At 38.9% G+C, this 20673-nt stretch overlaps 1 protein-coding gene across 2 annotated transcripts in view; it reads left to right on the forward strand.

Annotated features, from left to right (window-relative positions):
* GLP2R (glucagon like peptide 2 receptor) overlaps positions 1–20673 on the forward strand; it is a 54740-nt gene that overhangs the window by 21326 nt on the left and 12741 nt on the right. For both annotated transcript variants that reach the window (XM_066980333.1, XM_066980332.1), the window contains 6 exons: positions 3783–3889; positions 4139–4295; positions 6028–6187; positions 12205–12265; positions 15089–15158; positions 17776–17864. In XM_066980333.1, the coding sequence (XP_066836434.1) occupies positions 3783–3889; positions 4139–4295; positions 6028–6187; positions 12205–12265; positions 15089–15158; positions 17776–17864 (644 nt within the window). The remainder of the gene's footprint in view (positions 1–3782; positions 3890–4138; positions 4296–6027; positions 6188–12204; positions 12266–15088; positions 15159–17775; positions 17865–20673) is intronic.

A 20673-nucleotide genomic window follows, 5' to 3' on the forward strand; every position in this document is an offset into this window, starting at 1 on the left:
AAAAGAAAAGAAAAGAAGAAAAGAAAAGAAAAGAAAAGAAAAGAAAAGAAAAGAAAAGAAAAGAAAAGAAAAGAAAAGAAAAGAAAAGAAAAGAAAAGAAAAGAAAAGAAAAGAAAAGAAAAGAAAAGAAAAGAAAAGAAAAGAAAAGAAAAGAACCCTACAACTTTCCTAGCAAATAGCTTAATCTCAGAGGACCCCTGTTCTGCCAAAGTCAGACAGCTTCATTCCCCACGGCCTCCTGAGCTTTTCTGTACTTAACGAGCCGTTAACTGGTCCTTTCAACTGAAAAAGTGTGAAAAGCAAACCCTTATTTTCCATTTGCCTGGAATTTCACCTCATAATCTAGCTAGCAGCAGACTGGAGGATTTAACATAACACAGATTCCATCCTGCCTGATACAGCATATAGCCCCAGCACTGGACTTTGCCAGAATGGGAAATTACTCTCCCGGGCTGAATATAAAGCATAGTATAAATACCTTGACAATACTCAGCTCTTAGTACTGAAGATAAAATTTAAATATTTACTAATCAGCTTTGGGTTTTGAAGCTGGGAATCATCCTTGCTACCTCTCTGTTTGCAAAGAAGCCTGGCTGCATGTTCTCCATGAGAAAACACTTTGCAACTGTGTATGCTCGCTTTCAGTTTTCATGTTATGTTTTAAACAAAGAAGAGTTCAAACAGGAACCCAGGGGTCAATCCTGCTGCCTGCTTGCGCACCCATGCAATGATGTGCAATGAATGCAGCAGAATTTCAGATAACAATAAAGTATATAGTTTACCTCATTTCAGTTTCTTGTAACTTCTTTTGCCATAGAGTTCAGCTTTACTGATGTCAAAATAAAGTCTCTTAGATGAGCACTATTACTGTGGAATGCTTTATAATTCACCTTTTGTTACTTTGTTTGGTGAGCACTTAAATTTTTTATTAATTTACTGACTATATTATTCATTAAGAATTTATTGATCATATTATTTGTTGATTACTTTATTAAGAACTGCTATTTCAGGATCCTCATGTGTTACCAAGATTTTAGTAAACTATAGTGAGTATATGGATTTCCAACCTCACAGTTTATTTAAGTACAATAAAATCCCAAGAGTACTGAGGGCTTTCCATTCTCTATTGACTGTTCTGGATTGTAACTTGTGGGCAGAAAAGTACCACGTTAAGTCATCATGTGTGAGGTTTCTCTGAAAGCTTTCCAACCAATCCTAAATGTGGATGTTAAGCATAACATACCAACATACCAGAGCTAGTATCCACCCACAATGGATTATTCACCTTGATTTGATATACTTTGGTTTTGAAAAAATGTCATATCCAAGGTGATAACTCACCCTCTTTATTATGTTCTTGCCTGTTTGAATCTTTTCATAGAGCTGAGTATGGCCATGCACCCACATTGCTCTTCCTGGGCACTTGCACTCCCTCCAAGAGAGTTTCTACCAGCAGGCACAGCTCACTCTGCTATCCAGATAGTACTCATTAGCATAAATTCATCAGAGACAACTAACTGGCAGGAAGAGAGTGCTAAAATCTCTGGCTGAACAAGTAGGTAGTTCATATAGGAAACAGCAAAATCACTAAGGAAAAGAGACAAGTTCCAAGAAAATCTTTGTAGGGCAGATATGGATTATGAAAATAACATATTCTGCATCTCCATGTTCCCACTGTAGAGAAGCTTTTCTTGAACTAGAAAAGCAAAATGAACATATGGGAGGCAGATACACAAAGAAAAAAATATAGCAGGAACAAATATCAATGGAAGCGCTTCCCTTCTTCCTCTGAGGTCTTGCTCATGGCATAGAATCATAGAATCATAGAATGGTTTGGATTGGAAGGGACCTTAAGGATCATTTAACTCTATCCCCCCCTGCCATCGGCAGGGACACCTTCTACTCGACCAGATTGCTCAAAGCCCCATCCAGCCTGGACCCTAGTTCCCAGGTTCTTCATTTTTTCCCTTTTTAAAAATAGAGGTTATGTTTTCCCTCTTCTAGTCAGTCAGAACTTCACTAGACTGACACAACTTCTCAAATATGATGGAGAGTGACGTAGCAACTACATCTGCCAGTTCCCTCAGGACCTGTGGATGCATCTCATCAGGTCCCATGGACTTGTGCACCTTTAGGTTCCTTAGCTGGTCTCAAACCTGATCTTCTCTTACAGTGGGCAGTTCAGCATTCTTCCAGTCCCTGGCTTTGCCTTCTGGGGCCTGGGCCATGTAGCTGGAGCTCTTGTCAGTGAAGACTGAGGCAAAAAAGTCAGTAAGTATCTCAGCCTTCTCCATATCCTGGGTGACTGGGCCTCCCATTTCCTTCCAGAGAGGACTCACAATTTCCCTAGTCTTCCTTTTATCAACAGTGTACCTATAGAACCCTTAGAACCCTATAGTACCTATAGAGCCCTTGATGTCTCTGGCCAAATTTAATTCTAAAAGGGCTTTGGCTTTCCTAACCTGATCCCTGGCTGCCCAGGCAATATCTCTGTATCCCTTCCAGGGTATCTGTCCTTGCTTCCACCCTCTGTAGGCATCCTCTTTCCACTTGAGTTTGATCAGGAGCTCCTTGTTTCCCCACACAGGCCTCCTGGTGTTTTTCCCCAACTTCCTCTTTGCTGGGATACATCTCTCCTGAGTTTGGAGGAGGTAATCCTTGAATATTAACCGGCTTTCTTGGGCCCCTCTTCCTTCCAGGGCTTTGTCCCATGGTATGCTACTAAGCAGGTCCCTGAACAGGCCAAAGTCTGCTCTCCTAAAGTACCAACTTTGCTGTGCTCCCTCCTTGATGTCTTCTGAATGCAAAACTTCACAAATACATGATCTCTGCAGCTGAGGCTGCCCTTGAGTTTCAAATTCCCCACCAGTCCTTCTTCGTTGGTGAGAATGAGGTCCAGCATAACATCTCTCCTCATCGGCTCCTCTATCACTTGAAGAAGGAAGTTGTCATCAATGCATTTCAGGAACCTCCTGGATATGCCCTGCTGTGCCGTCCCTCCAACAGATACTGTGGTTTTTGAAGTCATGTGTGAGGAAAAGGGCTTGAGAATGTGAGGCTCCTTCTATCTGGCTATAGAGGGCCTCATCTGCTTGGTCTTCTTGGTCAGGTGGCATTTAGCACACTCCCCTGTAACATTCCCTATCCCTGCTATCCCTTTAATCCTGTCCCATCACCTCTCTGTCAGCTCCTCATCTAACCCCAGGCAGAGCTGTATACACTCCAGCAGCTCATTGACATAGAGGGCAACGCCCCTTCCTCGCCTCCTCTGTCTGTCCTTCCTAAAGAGCCTGTATCCTTCCATCCTTCCATCCAGTCCTGGGATCCGTCTATTTCAATGACTCAGACACAGCTGACTCTGAAAACTGTGCACACAGGACTGTTATGTGGCTGTGTCCCCAGGCCACACAAATAATAATTGCATTTGATTGCACAGGTGGAGTCAGTTAACTCTGCAATTATTAAACCAGTAGGATCCATTTTGTTCCATGTAGTCATGGCAATGACTAGCTGTAATTAAGACTCAAAATGGTGTTTGTGCAAGATCATTCTGGAAACGAGACCTTGAGTGCATTCAGATTTGAAAAGAAACTAAGGCTGTTCTCCATTTGTGTCTTTCCTGCAACGATTTCATGAGGACGTGCAGGGAACTGACACCAGAAACCCGACCTGGCTGTGCTGTAACACAAAGTTTGACTCAAAGGTTTCTGAGCTATCTTCATGCCCTGCTTACCTGCCTGCACATATTGTATAGATATATTATCTTTCTTTTTTTTTCCTAGGAAGAAGAACATAAATTACTTACCACACTACAGCTGTTGTACACTATAGGATATTATTTTTCTCTCATCTCACTTGTATTAGCTCTCCTTACACTTTCTTTGCTCAGGTTAGTACAAATTTGCATGCATTTTTAAATTATAGACCACAGTATGCACATTCTTGTTTTGATATATTTGAGTTTATTATTTAACTTCTGATATATATATATATATATTTTATAATAATAAGCCTTACAAAGATAATTGCTAATTAAAATCCATTAATGGCAGCAATATGACTACAACAGTATTTAGTTGTTGGTGTTATTGCTTTAATTAAATATATTCCAGAGGACTGATATATTTTCTTCCTACAGAAAACTTCATTGCACAAGAAACTACATCCATATGAATTTATTTGTGTCTTTTATCTTGCGTGCCACAGCAGTTCTTATAAAAGACACTGTATTCTACAATATTTACTCCAAAAGACCAAATGATGAAACTGGATGGATATTATACCTCAGTCCTGAGGTAACTTTTTAGTTCATTGCTAATAGTGAATGTATGCTGTCAGTAGACACAACAGTTACGGTTTCAGAAGTTTGCCATGTGGCATCAAGATTTCAGGTATTTGTTAGTTGAGATTCAAATGCTAAAGCTTTACTGATAAAGCTTGGGGTAATCTGAAAAAAAAAAAAACTGATTTGATAAATTATAAAATATTGATTTTATTATAAAGGCCTGTATAGAAAAAAATGAATAAACATATATATATTTAGAAACTTCTACATAAGCAAAACAATTTTATTACATCTGTAGTTTTAGAAGGAAATCTATACATTTATTTTGCATTTTCATATTATATTTATTCGCTCTAGATATGCATAGCACAATGCAATGCACACAAATCTTACTTTTGAGCAATGTTATTAAACTATGTATTTGCATTGAAAGTACACTAACGGGAAAATGTACTTTAAAGCTTTTTCTGTAGTAGGAAAATATTCTGATTTTCTTACACTTCTATATATAATGGAATAACAATGTCTTTCATTGCCACCACTGTGGATATATTATACTTTTATGATGTATCTATACAGTTTGCCCATGTAAGCAAGCTAAATTACCTGTAAGATGTTTATCACTTCCTAGCATAGGACTTCTGCTTGGGGCCTATTGACTTAATAGCCCACCAGTAAAACCTCTGATATGCAGGTCATGACAAAGAGCACATACCACAGTGTACACTGTCAATATCCTATCTCAATTATCAGCTCTTCTCAAGCTTTGTGGCCATCCAATATAGAAACCTTCAAACTGTTACACTCCCTTCCAGCCTCTCCCAAGTAGCACACAGAGTCTCAGAAGTACTACAAGTCTTGTTTCTCCTCATTTCCTCTTAAAAGTACTGAATACGGCTTGATTAATCTCAGATTAATTCAGTAAGTCCTTTCTGGTTATTGGTACATAAGTTTGGAATATGTTTGGATGAATCATATAATCATAGAGTATCTTGAGCTGGAAAGGACCCCCAAGGATCATCTAGTCAAACTCCTGGATCCACACGGGACCACTCAAAAATCAGACCGTATGTCTAAGAGTGTTGTCCAAATCCTTCTTGAACTTCAGCAGATTTGGTGCCATGACCACTTTCCTGGGGAGCCTGTTTCAGTCTGACCACCCTCTCAATGAAGAACCTTTTCCTAATATCCAACCTGAACCTGCCCTGATACAGCTCCATGCTGTTCCCTTGGGTCCTATCACTGGTCACCTGAGAGAGATCAGCACCTCCCCTCTGCTTCCCCTCATGAGGAAGCTGTAGATCACAGTGAGATTGTAACCAGAAATTAATCAGAGTAAGTATTGAACACAACAGCCGCTGTAGCGTCACTTTCTGCTGACCTGCTTGTGTACTAGCAACACTTCTTTTCTACTGAGTATAATTCGTGAAATGAATACTCCTCAGTTCTTCCCCTTGCTCTTAGCATCAACCCCTGGCACAAACAGGAGCCGCTCTACCTTCAGCTCCTTTTTCCTCCAAAGAGCCATACACAGCCTAATTGCATCACAGGTTCTCTACTCTCAGAAAGCCCAGATCTCCCAAAATAACAGCAGCTCGGTATCTTGCAAGATACATGACTGAACTACATATGTACCAAAACCACGCACTGGTTTTAAAATGGTTGCTAAACTAAGAAGAATAAAACAGGATTTGTCAGAGTTTTTATATATTACAATGATGACTGGTCTTTCATTCCTACAGATTTTAATCATTTGCAGGACTGCCCAGTTTTTCATGCATTACTTTGCTGGGGCAAATTATTTTTGGCTATTGGTAGAAGGAATTTATCTCCATACATTATTGCTTACTGCTGTACTCTCCGAAAGGCGACTGCTACAGACATATATTGTGATAGGATGGGGTAAGTACCTAACAATTTCAAAGTTCTTGGTTCTGTGGCATTATTTTTAAGTCATTGGAGGATATTTTGTAATGAAGAGAGAAAAAAAAAGTATTTTTTTTGTTGTTTTGAAGTCAGCAGTTGTCAATAGAAGTATATTAGAATTGATACACTAGTTGCAGTTCAGTTTGACCTGCAGGTACAGAAAATGGGTTAATTGTTTTATAAGATAAAATAGCTTAATAGACAGAATGAGAAGAAATTTTTACTATATTTGACCATATTTTCTGTCGTTACTGCATATTAAAGCACTATCAGCACCTTCACTTTCTTCCTTTGTAATAGAGCACCTACATGGTGAAGACATCTGTACATTAAGCAATTGGCTTTTATATATTTACCTTGCTATCTCAAGAAGTTCCTCAAGTTCTAAAGTATGCTTTAAATCAGAGGACAGTGTGAAAGTCTATACGATATAGGTCCTATATTTCAGGCATATTTTAATGGAATAAAGATAATGCAAAGTTAGACAATGCAAAATTTGAACAATTTTGTGTAAATTGTATTCTTTTTTCTTTTTGTATGAGAGGTGTGTGTAATCTGACAGTTGTATTTGTTGCTCACTCAGAGAACATAATAATGGACAAAATTATTTGCGTGGACAAAGGGCAAAGTCAAGGTTTCCTAATTCCCAATTGTCATCTAAGATCTACCTGTACAACTTGCAAGTCTTGTAAGGTTTTAAATGAAGATTAAAAAATGTACTTTTAGACAATACTTGGGTTTGGTGCAAGAGTTATTGATTCATATTCAGTGGCCTGACTTGAGGAGGATGATAGGATGGAATGCCATATGAATAACTTCTGACCATATAACTTTTATCAATGTATAGTTTTACAAGCTTGTTCACTAATACCTTTATATTTTCTAATGTAAAATTGCATATCCAGGACTGTAGGATTATGGAGAATAGTCCAATCTTAAAAAAAAAAAAAAAAAAAAAAAAAAAAAAAAAAAAAGAACCTAGAAGAACCTATGTTAAGGAAAAGTGATTAGACTATGGTGGATGATTACATAGTTATAAATAAATTATTCCATATTTGCTCTGCTGTTCTGCATGCTAAAATTATCAATCCAGGATAAAGAGGAAAATTTTAAAGATATGTTTAAACTCAAAAATAAATGAAGCAAATGTCAGCTAAGACTGAAGTTACACTGATTACAGCTGTAATTTAAAAAAATCTACATGTTTAAAAGAAATTTTTGTGGATTGTTACTAAGAGTGTAGAAAATTCCTTGTCAATTTGACAATAATTCATGCCCTTTAATTCTAGCTATCTTAAAGTTGTACAAAGTTCTTTCACAGAGAATTCAAACAGCTAATTTTACTCCTTTTTGACATCTACATTGTCTCCTGAGATTTTAATTGGATAGCGTCTAAAGCAAATGGACTACTGGAAAAAATTCCTAGAATTAAGTGAATTTTAGATAAGGTCACTCTTCATGCCTTTATAGCTGTATTTATTAAATAAACTATATTTATTAAATGAGAACAATTGCTGTAGAAAATATCAACACTTTGAGAAAGATCTGAAACAGGGCTTCAGCATCAAAAATACCACGCAGCGGAAATCTCAACAAAAAATAAATAAATTCAAAAATGTAATTTAAAAGCTTGTTGAAGTAAGTGTGGTAAATTAATTTTGGGCAAAACTGCCTAGTCTGAAAGAATATTGATGCATGAAAGAACCCAGAAACCTTAACTCTTACAGAAAAGTCTTGCTTTTGCTAACACTGACATGGTTAAAAGGTATCTGATATTTGTCTCTTACAAAATTTGAACCAGGTTTTGGATACTTATGATATGGTATCATATGCATTGCTCTGAAAATGTTAATATAATGTGCATTGTGAAATATTGCTATCAGAAATCACTAAAATAGTAGTCAGACCTAGTGATTTTGGCAATGACACATTTTATTCTGGAGTATTAAATCAGTTAGTTCTATGATGCGAATGCAAAACTTACTGTTGACCTTGTTTGTTGTGTCATTTTTTTCTTTTGTTAACAGTGAGAATATCCATATTCTTTTCTTCTTGTTTTCAGTTTTAAAGCCAAAAAATACTTATTTTATTTTGCTTCCTGTACCAATAAAAGAACTCTAATACATGGTTCAGTACCTTGTGCCTCTTAGTTCTTTATAGATGAGGAGAACAAAACAAACAAACAAGAAAAAAAAAACTAGCCTATCACCATAAGCTAGAAAAACAGGTTATTCCAGCTTAGGTTCCTGAGAAACTGAGGAGTTCTGAGGTCCTGGTGATTAGCCTTCTTTGCTAATCAACACAAAAATGAGCTAATAATGTGGTTAGAGATGAGAGTACAGAACAAGGATTAGACAGAAGTGGGTGCAGTGTTTTCGATTAACTCAAAATTATTTTATTCAATTTAATTCAAAATTATCTCACTGTGTAGCATATCCTGGCATTTTGACATCAGATCAGAAAGAAGCTTTAACAAAAGTCACTGCTTTCAATTCAGGAAGAATGTACAATGGGGAAAGGCAAGCTTTATTACATACTTGGAAGAAACTTTTTTCTTTTTTCCTTTTCTTTTTCCACCTCCGAAACAGAAATATTGTTACACTCTTCAATATAAATTTAAGTTTAACTTCATTAGGTTAACATGATTAAAAACTTGTTGGAAATAGATAGTTAATACTTATGATGAAGATTATTATGATTATTTACTGTACTGATTATTTACTCATCAATCATTTGGAACACAGTGCCTCAAAGTAAACGCTAGATACTCAAATGCAGTTTTTCCAGGTCCCAAGGCAGATGTGAAATTTCACATAAGCAATCCTTTTGTGACAAATGCACTCACACATTTGATCCGAGATGGATATGTACAAATATTCCAATATATTACAGCTCAGATTTGGTGATGAAACCTATGTACATACAGAGACATCTCTGTGCATGTTTTCTCAAGAGTTCACAGGGCAGATAGAAAACAGAAACAGCAATACTAAAATCCTGCATTTTGGTATCTGGATAGAAATTTGTTGGTCAGAACTGTCTCAGAAAATTGGTCTTGCTCCAGAAAAAGTCTAGCTTCTGAGGGTAAATGAGCTTAACAGCAAAGCAGATTCCTGTCATCTTCTCTCCATAATCAATGAGGAGTCCCAAATATTCTCAGCCAATTTCCTTATGTTTACAGGGAAATCAAGTAGTTAATATTAAAAATAAATAAATAAGTCTTTCCTTATTATCTAACCGTGAAGTCAAGCTCTATTTGATTAAAGCAGAATTCTTTTTTTTTTCTTTTTTTTTTCATTCCTGTGCCATCTCCCAAACTCTGTTGCTCCTCTGGTCCCCCAGTACGATTTTTGCTTTGTTTTTTGAGGCCCATGCTCTAAGAGCTGTTTCACTTCAGAGTTCTTGTGAGTTCTTAAAATCAGATAGAATTTAAATCTTAAATTTAGTCTACCTTATACAGAGTGAGATTCATTTTACCTTATTAAGTTAAATTTAGGTAACTAATATCTAGACTCTACCTAGAATTAAAAGGAGGAGAGAAGTACCTTTAAAAAGTGAATTGTAATGTTTAAGAGAAGTAGGATATTCTCTTAATCTTTTCATGTGTGTAACTCTAGATATAGTCAAATAAGAACTTGTATTTCCTAAAGAATCATTTTCTCTGGCCTTACCTGTATCCATCCAGAATGCTGCTATGAAGATTATTTTTCAGGGTTGAAGTTTTTAACATGCTATCCCATTTTTGGCATCCTTCTTTTTCCTCTTTTACTTATTCCTCTTCAGAAATTAACTACTTCCCTTCTCTTTCATGCTTGTTCCCATCCTTCTTTATCTATTAAAAGTTTCTGTCAAATGACAACACTCTTCACTGTCCACTGGCAAGCTTCTTGGCTGTCTCCTTTACTGTACTTTATACTTTTGACGTTCATTCTCACCATTCATTACTTGATTTCTCTGTTCTTTCTTACATTCCTCTTTAAAGATCCCAGTGCTAGGATAGCTTTTAGAGTTCATGGTTCTGGCACATCAAGACCACTGTCTTTCATGCTGGTTAGTGTTCTCTCATTTCTGCCTCTTTCTTTCCACCTCTCTGAATGCCATTGCATTGATCACCAGCTCACTGGCAGGTTTTGTTACTTGTTCAAACTGCAATAGGACAAGTCTGTTAAGAAATCTGATTACCAATGTAAGAGTATAAGGATTATTTACTTGTAAGTTCCCCTCAATTGTTCTCATACCCATGTCATCATCACTGATTTCATAATGGCCTTTTTCTACTATTTAGCTGTTTCTTATTTATATTTATTGGAATTACTCCTAAGACAGGAGATCTGGTCCTTCGCTTCTTACAGACATTTGTGGTACTGCTGCTGCTGCTGAGCCAGCAGCATGCTTACACTTGCAGCTACACACACCTCCTCAGCTAATCCCCAGGAACTGCACTTGATAATGTCCACTCATCCTCCCTGGCATCATCTTTCCCCACTGGAAAACTCCATTTTCCCCTGCACATGTCATCTCCCTTCCCAAGTGGTCCATGCCCTGATTGTTCTCTCAGACCTACTTTCTACACGAAAACAAGTGAGACGGTTTCTATCTCCTTCCCCATATTACCCATGCAGAGGTCTATTTTCACAGAAACATGGAATGGCTGAGGCAAGAAGGGACCTCTGGAGGTCATATGGTCCAACCTCCCTGGCTCAAGCAGGGAGACCTAGAGCCGGTTGTCCAAGACCATGCCCATGACGGCTTTTGAATACCTCCAGGATGGGACACTCTTCAGCTTCTCTGGGCAACCTGTGCCACTGCTTTGTCACCATCAAAGTCAATAAGTGTTCCTGATGTTCAGATGGAGCCTCCGGATTTTCAATTTGTGCCTATTGCTCTAGTCCTGTCACTGGGCGCCATTGAAAATAGCCTGTCCCCATCCTCTCTGTACTCTCCCTTCAGGTACCTATAGATTTATAAGACCTCCCCTCCAAGCCTTTTCTTCTCCAGGCTGAACAGTCCCCTCTTTCAGCCTTTCCTCCAGTCCTTTCAGCATCTTTGTGACCCTTCAGTGCACTCTTGCTACTATTTTCGTGCATCTCTTGTACTGGGAAGCTCAGCACTGGACACAGTACTCCAAGTGTGGCCTCACCAGTACAGACTATTACCTCTGAGAATATTTTGCATCCAACCCTTTCTATGCACTGCTCCCTCCATTCCAGCTCTCCCCACAGCCTTAGCTAGCATTCCCAGACTCATGAATAGTCCTTGATCTGACCCATATCTCCTCTTCATTCTGCCATATCCACCAGAAAATCTGCCCTGTGTTGTCAAGCAGAGAATCCAGCTGAATAGATGCCTTTTGTAGTTCACATTGCCTTGTGCTTGAAGCTTGTACTTGCACATTTATAGGCCACTGGAACAGTGTAGTAATACTTAATTCAATATTTTTTTCACTCTGTGGTCTATGATCTCCAATAGGGGAGAAACAATAGGGGGATGGGGACCATAGGTTAACTTTAAGGGGTCCATGAAAGGTAAGTCAGAAAAAAAAGCTTTTTTTAGTTGTGTTAAATAACCAGATAGAATTCTATGTCTCTGTTGAAAATTGTTTAAGGTTCAACAAATGAAAAATGTTAATAACCAGTACTTTAGGTAGTCTGTGATGCCTCAAGTGCCAATTCTTCTGAAATCTCATAGTCAGAGACTTAGAAGATTAAGACTAGTCAGCAGTGTATGTAGCTATGCATCTTTGTGTGTATATATGTATATATATTCCAGTGGTGACAATTTCTATACTGAAAACAAGATATTCAACTGCAGAACGAAATTTCTTATTGCCTTTAAGCTACAAATGGGGAAATACAGGAACAGGTTGATTTTTGTACAACATCTAAACAGAGTACTGAAAACCACGTCTTTACACCTTACACTGTTGTAGTGTATCTTTATTTCATATGAATCATTCTGCAAGCTTGGTTGTAATCAACTCCTTTTCTTTTCAGTTGTTCCTATACTGTTTGTGGGCCCGTGGGGAATAAGCAGATCAAAATTGGAGAACACGGGGTAGGTTACTAAAGGAAAAGTGTCTTAGAATACTGGTTTTCAGTTGCTTATTTTTTTCTGGAAACCTTTGACAGTAATTGACATTGGTATTAAAAACTGAATTATATTAAGATTATACTACACATATTAATACTTGTTAGATTTTCTAGGTTCATTTTAGTCCTTTCACAGTAAACTAGTAGGAATTCATGGGTGCACATGCATAAATCAAGAAAGAAAATGAACATGCACTGTTTCTCAAATGCAAACTATTTTATTCATTGCTCATGAATGTGAACATGGAAATTACATGAAGCAAAATTTCAACACAAACATCCTCACTGAGAGCATCTTGTTAGCAAGAAATGAAGACCAGTGCTTTCATTGGAGACCATCTGCTGTTTGAGTTTAATTAACATTCACTGCCATTTTGGAAAAAAAAAAAAAATCAGTTATAATAGATAATGACAAAAACTGATATTCACAAAAAGCTGATATTAGATGAATGTATTCAGTATTCAGTGAATTAAATAGTAAGAGTAACCTGCACCAGTAGGCATCAGTTTTCCAGTCTTACGGTTTTCAGCGTTGCTGTTAATGGCGTCACATAGACTTTGTCTTTCATATATGATTTCGTTTTATTTCCCTATTTTATTTGTGGATCCTAGAGAGTTTTGTTTGAAATAGCAATATAGATATTAAGCAACATCATCAGGAACTGAATCAAATTTGCACTCTCATAGAGTTACACGTTATATAGACCATAGTCCCACAGGGTTACAAGCTAATTAGCAAGAAAGAACATTTTCATGTGAAAAATTAGAAGGTTAGATCAGGAGAAAAGGAGACATTTTCCTGCTGACAGGAAGCTAGTGAATGACTCGGTTTTAGGGTCAGTTCTGTTCAACATTTTTATGTGATATGGATGCAGGATTGTAATGCATCCTCAGCAGGTTTGCTGATGATATCGAACTGGGAGGTGCTGACTCCCAGGAGGGACAAGAGCATGAAGAGGGGTCTAGTTAGATTGGAGCAGTGGGCGATTAGCGAAGGCTTGAAACTCAACAAAAATGTCGTGTTCTGTGCATGGAAGAGTGTAATGCCAGACACAGAAACAGACTGGGAGATGAGTGGCTGTAGAATGGCCCAGCAAAAAGGGATCTGGGGGGGGTTTGGTCAACAGGAAGTTCCACATGAGCCAGTAGTAGTGTGCCCTGGCAGCCAAGAGGGCAAACTGCATTTTGGGGTGCATTAAATACAGCATAGCCAGCCAGTAAAAGAGGTGATTCTCCAGCTGTATTTAGAATTTGTGTGGACTCACCTTGAATATTGCATGCTGTTCTGGTCTCCAAAATATTAAAAGGATATTAAGGTCTTTGAAAGCGTCCAGAAGAGGGCAACAAAGCTGGACTGGAAGGCATGTCATATGAGGAGAGGCTGAGGACACCTGTGTTATCTAATCTGGAAACAAGAAAGCCAGGAGGTGACCACATTGCTCTCCACAGCTACCAGAGGAGGGGAAGCAGGGATGGAGGTGCCAGTCTCTTCTCTCTGGCAACTGATGACAGGATGTGTGCGAATGGTACAAAGTAGTGCCAGGGGAGGTTCATGTAGATATAAGGAAAAAATTCTTTACTATGAGGGTGGCCAAACACTGGAACAGGCTTCCTAGTGAGATAGTTGATGCCCCGTGCCTGTCAGTGTTCAAGAGGCATTTGGAAAATGACCTCGTTAACATACTTTAACTTCTGGTTAGCCCTGAAGAGGTCAGGCAGTTGGACTTAATGGTCTTTCTAGATCCTTTCCAGCTGAACTATTCTATTCTATTCTATTCTGTTCTGTTCTGTTCTGTTCTGTTCTATTCACAGAGACAGTACGCATACTTTTTAGTTAGTCAAAAAGCAGTCACAGTTTGCAGCTTATCCTTTTCCAGTTTATGAATTTAGATGATTAAATTTCAGTAAGATGTATCCCACTATGAAGGTTCAGTGCCACATAAAGTTGTTGTGGGGATCCAAAGAATCATAGAATCATAGAATACCCTGGGTTGAAAGAGATCTTAATTGACCATCTAGTTCCAACCCCCTGCCATGGGCAGGGATGCCACCCAATACATCTGGTTGCCCAGGGCCTCATCCAAGCTGGTCTCAAACACCTCCGAGAATGGGGCATCCACAACTTCTCTGGGCAACCTGTTCCAGTGTCTCACCACTCTCATAGTAAAGAATTTCCTCCTAACATTTACTTTAAATCTCTCCGCTTTCAGTTTAATCTGTTCCCCCTTGTCCTATCAGTACCTGCCCATGTAAAAACAAACAAACAAAGAAACAAACAAGAAAAAGACACTCTCCATCTTTTTTATAAGACCCATTTAAGTATTGAAAAGCTGCAATATGGTCACCATGGAGCCTTCTCTTCTCCAGGCTCAACTACCCCAGCTCTTTCAGTCTTTCTTCATAGAATAGGTATTCCAGTCCCCTGATCATCCTCATGGCTCTTCTCTATCAGACTCACATCTTTCTTGTGCTGAGTCCCCAGGCCTGGAAGCAGTAGTCCCAGTGAAGTCTTACAAGGGCATATTAGAGAGGGACAAGAGTTTGCCAAATAGTTATGAAGTACACAGCCTATGGAAACTTCTCGCAAGATTCTAGTGGAAAGATCTTCAGAAAACATACAATAACAGTTGCTGGTGAGACTCCTCCTATTTTAATTCAATTTCTCCTGAATGTCACCTAAAAAAGTTAAAAGTTGTCAAATTCCCTTTGAAATATATGCATACATTATTTCAGCTTTCTAATTTATTTCTATGAAAATAATGTAATTATACTTTAAATTATTCTGCAGGTGCTGGGGAACAAATGAGCACATGGGAATCTGGTGGATCATCCGAGGACCTATGTTGTTTTCCATTACAGTAAGAATTATTTTATCTTTTCCAGTATCATACACAAATATGTCTTTTGTGACGCTTTCTCCCAGTGTAATCCAATCTTTGGATTGGAAGACATGAGATTGAAAAGACTGTAGATGAGATCTCTTACTGTGTGGGGGTAGACATAGCTTCATTTTGTCTATCTGCAAGCAACAAGAATTTCAGTAATAGTCTCTCAAAACACTGCTGTGTATCTGTGCAGTGAATTCTGCACAGTTCTGCACAAACAAACACAAAGCCTTTTGCTGCTCATAATTTTAGTCTAACTTTATGCAGTGAGCAGGTTACTTTGGAGAGTGCTACAATGTGGTGAGCATCTACAGAGTAAGTTCATGTGATAACAAGGACAGAGAGAAGTAGCAACAGAAAGTACTGATGGTCATGGAGAGAAAACATTCCTCTTATCAGGCATCAGAAGAATGGAATAAACAGAAGCATGGCATGATAAGACTAAGATACAGTTTAAAATAATAATAAAATTGCACAGAAGACTAAACCTGAAATTGGGTGATAATGAAGAGATGAAAATAGCATGAACAGAATAATTCGTGAGGACATAATTATGAGCACAGATTTTTGATAGGTGGGGCTATGGTGTCTATCCATAATTATCTTATATTTTTACAGAGCTGGCAAGGCATGAAAGGATTAGAGGAATAGGTGATTAGATTAGCATCTTTCTAATCTTTCTGAGATAGCAAATGTACAGAAGAGATGTTCTTTACTTACGCAAGGATTGCTCAAAGTGCAATACTGAGGCACTGATGCATGTGGAAAGAACATAGTTTTCTGTTACACTGCAGAAAAGCTGTAGAAATTATTACTTTTGTGAAGAAACAATGGACTGTTTTGCTGCTGCTGAGTTGGAGAAAGCCATGGGAGAAAGTGGACATAGTTGTGAAGCAGAGAAGCACACTTAATAAGCAGTCAACAAAAAGTAAATAACTTGAAGGGCAATGGAGGTCTTTCTCTCTCTCTGTCTGTCTGTTTGTCTCAAAAAGGCGGTAGAGACAAGAGCCAGAAAAGAAAGGTAAAAGGCCTGAGAGCTGAGAAGAGACAAAAGCTGAAAGTGTTAAGACAGAAACTACCCCAAAACTGAGGGAGAGATCAAGACAAAGTCCAGAACTGAGGGGATCTGAACCAATTTCTTCCTGGATATGTCTACCTCTGATGGAAGACTGGATCGCCAATTTACATTTTTGGAGCTTGGGTAGAAAATAAACAGCTAGTGGAACATAACAAGCAAAAACAAATACTAGCATTTCTATTATATTAAAGAGATCCAAGAGTTTTGCTTTTGTTGTAAGAATGTTACATTCATTGATGCTCAACCCAGAGTACGTTCCCTGAATAACATGAAACTAAACAGATCTAAGAGTTAGGAATGAATTCATAAATAATTTGAAGAATAGCACTTGGATGGAGATTATCAGTAGTTTAAAAACACCTTTTAATAAAGATATTTCTGCATGATTTCCTGTTAGCTAGTGACATAGTAGGGCATAACCTTTGCTGGTGTAAATCAGTGCAAAGAACTGAGGAACTGAAAAGTTTGCCAATGACACCAAGCTGTGTGGTGCAGTCGACATGCTAGAGGGAAAGGATGGCATCCAGAGGGCTCTTGACAGACATGAGAGGTGGGCTGGTGCAAACCTCATTATGTCCCTGTGACATAATAATGACTTTTTCCTCTGAAAAAAATCAAACCAAAACAACTTGAATTACTGAGATCTTACACTTTGGAACTCCATCTATGTTTCCATTTTCAGGTGTCTGTTTTAAAGGGAATAGTATCTCCTTATCACCCTGTGGTGTTTTAAAGATATATCTGTGCACATTTGTAGAGAACAGTATGGAAAGTGTATGCTTTTTTATACAGGACAATAACTGGACTATCCAACAAATGAAGACAAGAAAAGTAGTCCTGAATAATTGTCCATCGACCAAATTGGGAAGCACTGTTCCATGTTAAAATTAAAATGTAATTTTGTAATGGAAGATCACATATCATAATGTACATGTAAATCAGGCTGAAATAAGGCAATGTTAAATTTCCTAACTGCACAACTTGAACATCTTTTTTCTATAAGGCTTTTTGTTTGTGGAAGTAAAATAGTTAATGCTGTATAGGCCTTTGCAGGCCACACTAGATGGGAAATATTGTCAGGTTAGTCTCAGTCAAGTCAGAACAATTTTATTAACATTGAATTATTTGTAAAAGGATGCACTGCCCAGAGCTTCCTCACCCGGTTGACTATAAAGTATTTATCTAGAGAATTCCAAGTGTTGCTGTTGTTCAACCACATCCTGCCTATCTGACTAATTTTGGTGAAAAGTTTTATAACTTAAAGGTACATTAATGCTGTAAGTGTCTCACTGGGAGAGAGTTCCTATCAGCACAGCCTGTCATTACTGCTCTGTGCTCTCTCCTGTGGCAGTATTAATAACCTGCTTCTGTTCTGACCTGAACACAGTTGCATTCTGGTTATTTAACATCAGGTTTTACAAATATTTAATGCCAATTTTATGACTCTTTTATAGCTATATGAATAATGTCATCAAAACTTGCATAAATAACCAATATATATTTTCTTTCAAGGTTAATTTTGGCATCTTCTTAAAAATTCTAAGGATGCTGATTTCCAAACTGAAAGCCCAGCAGATGAGCTTTCATGACTACAAATACAGGTATGTAATAAACACAAAGAAATCCTAGTCTTTTTTTTTTTTTAATGCATCAGAAGATTCCCAATGTGAACTTGCAAACTACATTTACCTACCACCATCAATGTAAAAGGTATTCAGTATTAGACATATGAAAGCCAAATAGAGAAACAGGATCCACAAATATTTTCTCATCTGAATAAGAAGGATAAGTTATTGCCTCTGTGCTGAGCATTATGGGCATTTTCTCAAGGAGTTTACAATGCAGTAAGTCTTCCGCACGCACGTAACTAGACTACACAAAGATAGCCTTAACTGCTGTGACACTTTTATTTTCCTTCATTGTGACAAAGGGCCCTCAAAAGAAAAGGAGGTTCAGAAGATTTGTGGGACATTCCTAGGTGACACTAGCATCTACCTCTTTTTCACAGACACAGACACCATTGATTGAAGAATATCCCTCTTCTTGTAAATCCAGATGAGAAAACTAGCCTTAGTCTGCACTCTTGCTGGCCCTCCTGTGTTGTTTCCTAGCCAGAGTCTCAATGGTGCAGCATGTCTTACATGAAGTCCTAGAATTGACCTCTGCATGAACATGTTCCCACTTTATGGGAACATCAAGGACAGGTTGCTCTGCAAGAGCAGGTGAGCCAGAAGAAAAGGATGACAGCAAGGCAGGCAGGGACAGTGATCTAATTGACAAGGGGTGTAGACTCACAGTACTAAAATGAGCAGGGCAGGTCCAGTGAAAGTAGTCAAGATAGTCAGTAGTCCAGTGGTCATCAGACAAGTCCATAGTGAAGGACAAGGCAGCTGCAAAGTCAAGCCAGGAAATCACATGTAATATGAAAACTGCAATTAAATAAATGGAAACCAGAGGTTATGCTGTTTTACACATTTCATCTCTTTCCAGTTCTTAGTATCATTTATTATTAAGAGCTTTGTGAAGCCCTGTCTCCTACTACAGTCCTACCTTACTTATATCAAGTATTTTATTGTCTAATGCAACTTAGGGGATATGGCCAACCTTTTTAAGGGATATGGCCAACCTCTTTTCAGTGGTCTGTGGGGACAGGACAAGGGGCAATGGCTACAAAATGGAGCACAGGAAGTTCCACACCAATATGCAAAGGAACTTCATCACAGTGAGTGTGACAGAGCACTGGAACAGACTGCCCAGGAAGGCTGAGGAGACTCCTTCTCTGGAGATATTCAAGACCCATCTGGACGCCTACCTGTGCAACCTGCTTTAGAGAACCTGCACTGGCAGGAGGGTTGGACCCAATGATGGACCCAAGATGGAGGTCCCTTTCAACCCCTACAATTCTGTGATTCTGTGAACTGGATGGGGGGAGAGTGGATGGCCATTCCAGTATTAAGTTCCTAGTAAATTCCAGTATTAAATCCTTAACAAGGAACCTATTTCCGTATTCCATATTCCCTCCCACCAGTACTGAGTACTGAGGGACAATCGCTTCCCTAGTCCTGCTGGCCACACTATTTCTGGGGCAAGCCAGGATGGCATTGGCCTCCTTGTCCACCTGGGCACACTACTGGCTCAAGTTCACATGTTGGCTGTTGACCTAGTTTATTCCTGGAAACTATGCTAAGGCACATGGGAGGTGATTGATGACATCCAGCATGGCTTCACAAAGGTCAGGTCATGTCTGCCAAATCTGATAGTCTTCTAGTACGGTGGTAAAGCATTGGTGGACCTATCTGAAAGAGCAACTGACTTCATCTACCTGGACTTGTGCAAAGCATTTGACACTGACCTGCATGAAATGCTTGTCTCTAAATTAGAGAGACATGGAATTGACGGATGGACCACTTAGTGGGTAAGGAATTGGCTGGATGGTTGCACTCAAAGTGTTGTGGTAAATGGCTCAATGTCCAAGTGGAGACCAGTAATGAGTAGTGGTGTTCCTCAGAGGTCAGTATTGGGGGACCAGCTATAACGTCTTTGTAGGTGACTTGGACAGTGGGGTAAGTGCACCCTCAGCAAGTTTTCCAATGACACCAAGATGTGTGGTGCAGTCAACATGTTGGAGGGAAGGGATGACATCCAGAGGGACCTTGACAGACATGAGAGGTGGGCCTGTGTGATCTTCATGAGGTTCAACAAGGCCAAGTGCAAGGTCCTGGATCTGGGCCAAGGCAAACCCAAGCACAAATACAGGCTGGGTGGAGAATGGATTGAGAGCAGCCCTGAGGAGGACTTGGGGGTGTTGGTTGATGAGAAGCTCAACATGAGCCAGCAGTGTGTGCAATTGCAGCTCAGAAAACCAACTGTATCCTGGGTTGCTTTCAAAATAAGCATGGCCAGCAGGGCAAGGGAAGTTATTCTCCCCTTCTGCTCGGCTCTTGAGACCCCACCTGGAGCAGTGCATTCAGCTCTGGGACCCCCAGCACAAGAAGAATATGTACATATTAGAACGAGTCCAGGGGAGAGCCACAAGGATGATCAAAGAGATGGAGCACCTCCCAAAATATTTTATGATGATTCTGTGATTCTATGATTAACACTCCAGGTCCTTTACTGCTGGGCACTTTTCCAGCCACTTGTGTCCACATCTATACTGTTTGGGGTTGTTATGACACAATTGCAGTGCCCAGCATTTAGCCTTGTTGAAAGTCATGAAATTGGATGCAGCTCATCAGTGTAGCCTATGCATATCCCTCTAAAGATCCTTCTTAGCCTCAAGCAGATCAACACTCTCACACAACATGGTGTCATCTGCAGACTTACTGAGGGTGCACTCAATCTTCTCATCAAGATCACTGATTAAAATGTTAAACAAAACTGGACCAAATACTGAGCCCTGGGGAACAC

This window comes from Anser cygnoides, chromosome 19 (assembly GCF_040182565.1).
Source record: "Anser cygnoides isolate HZ-2024a breed goose chromosome 19, Taihu_goose_T2T_genome, whole genome shotgun sequence".
NCBI lineage: Eukaryota > Metazoa > Chordata > Aves > Anseriformes > Anatidae > Anser > Anser cygnoides.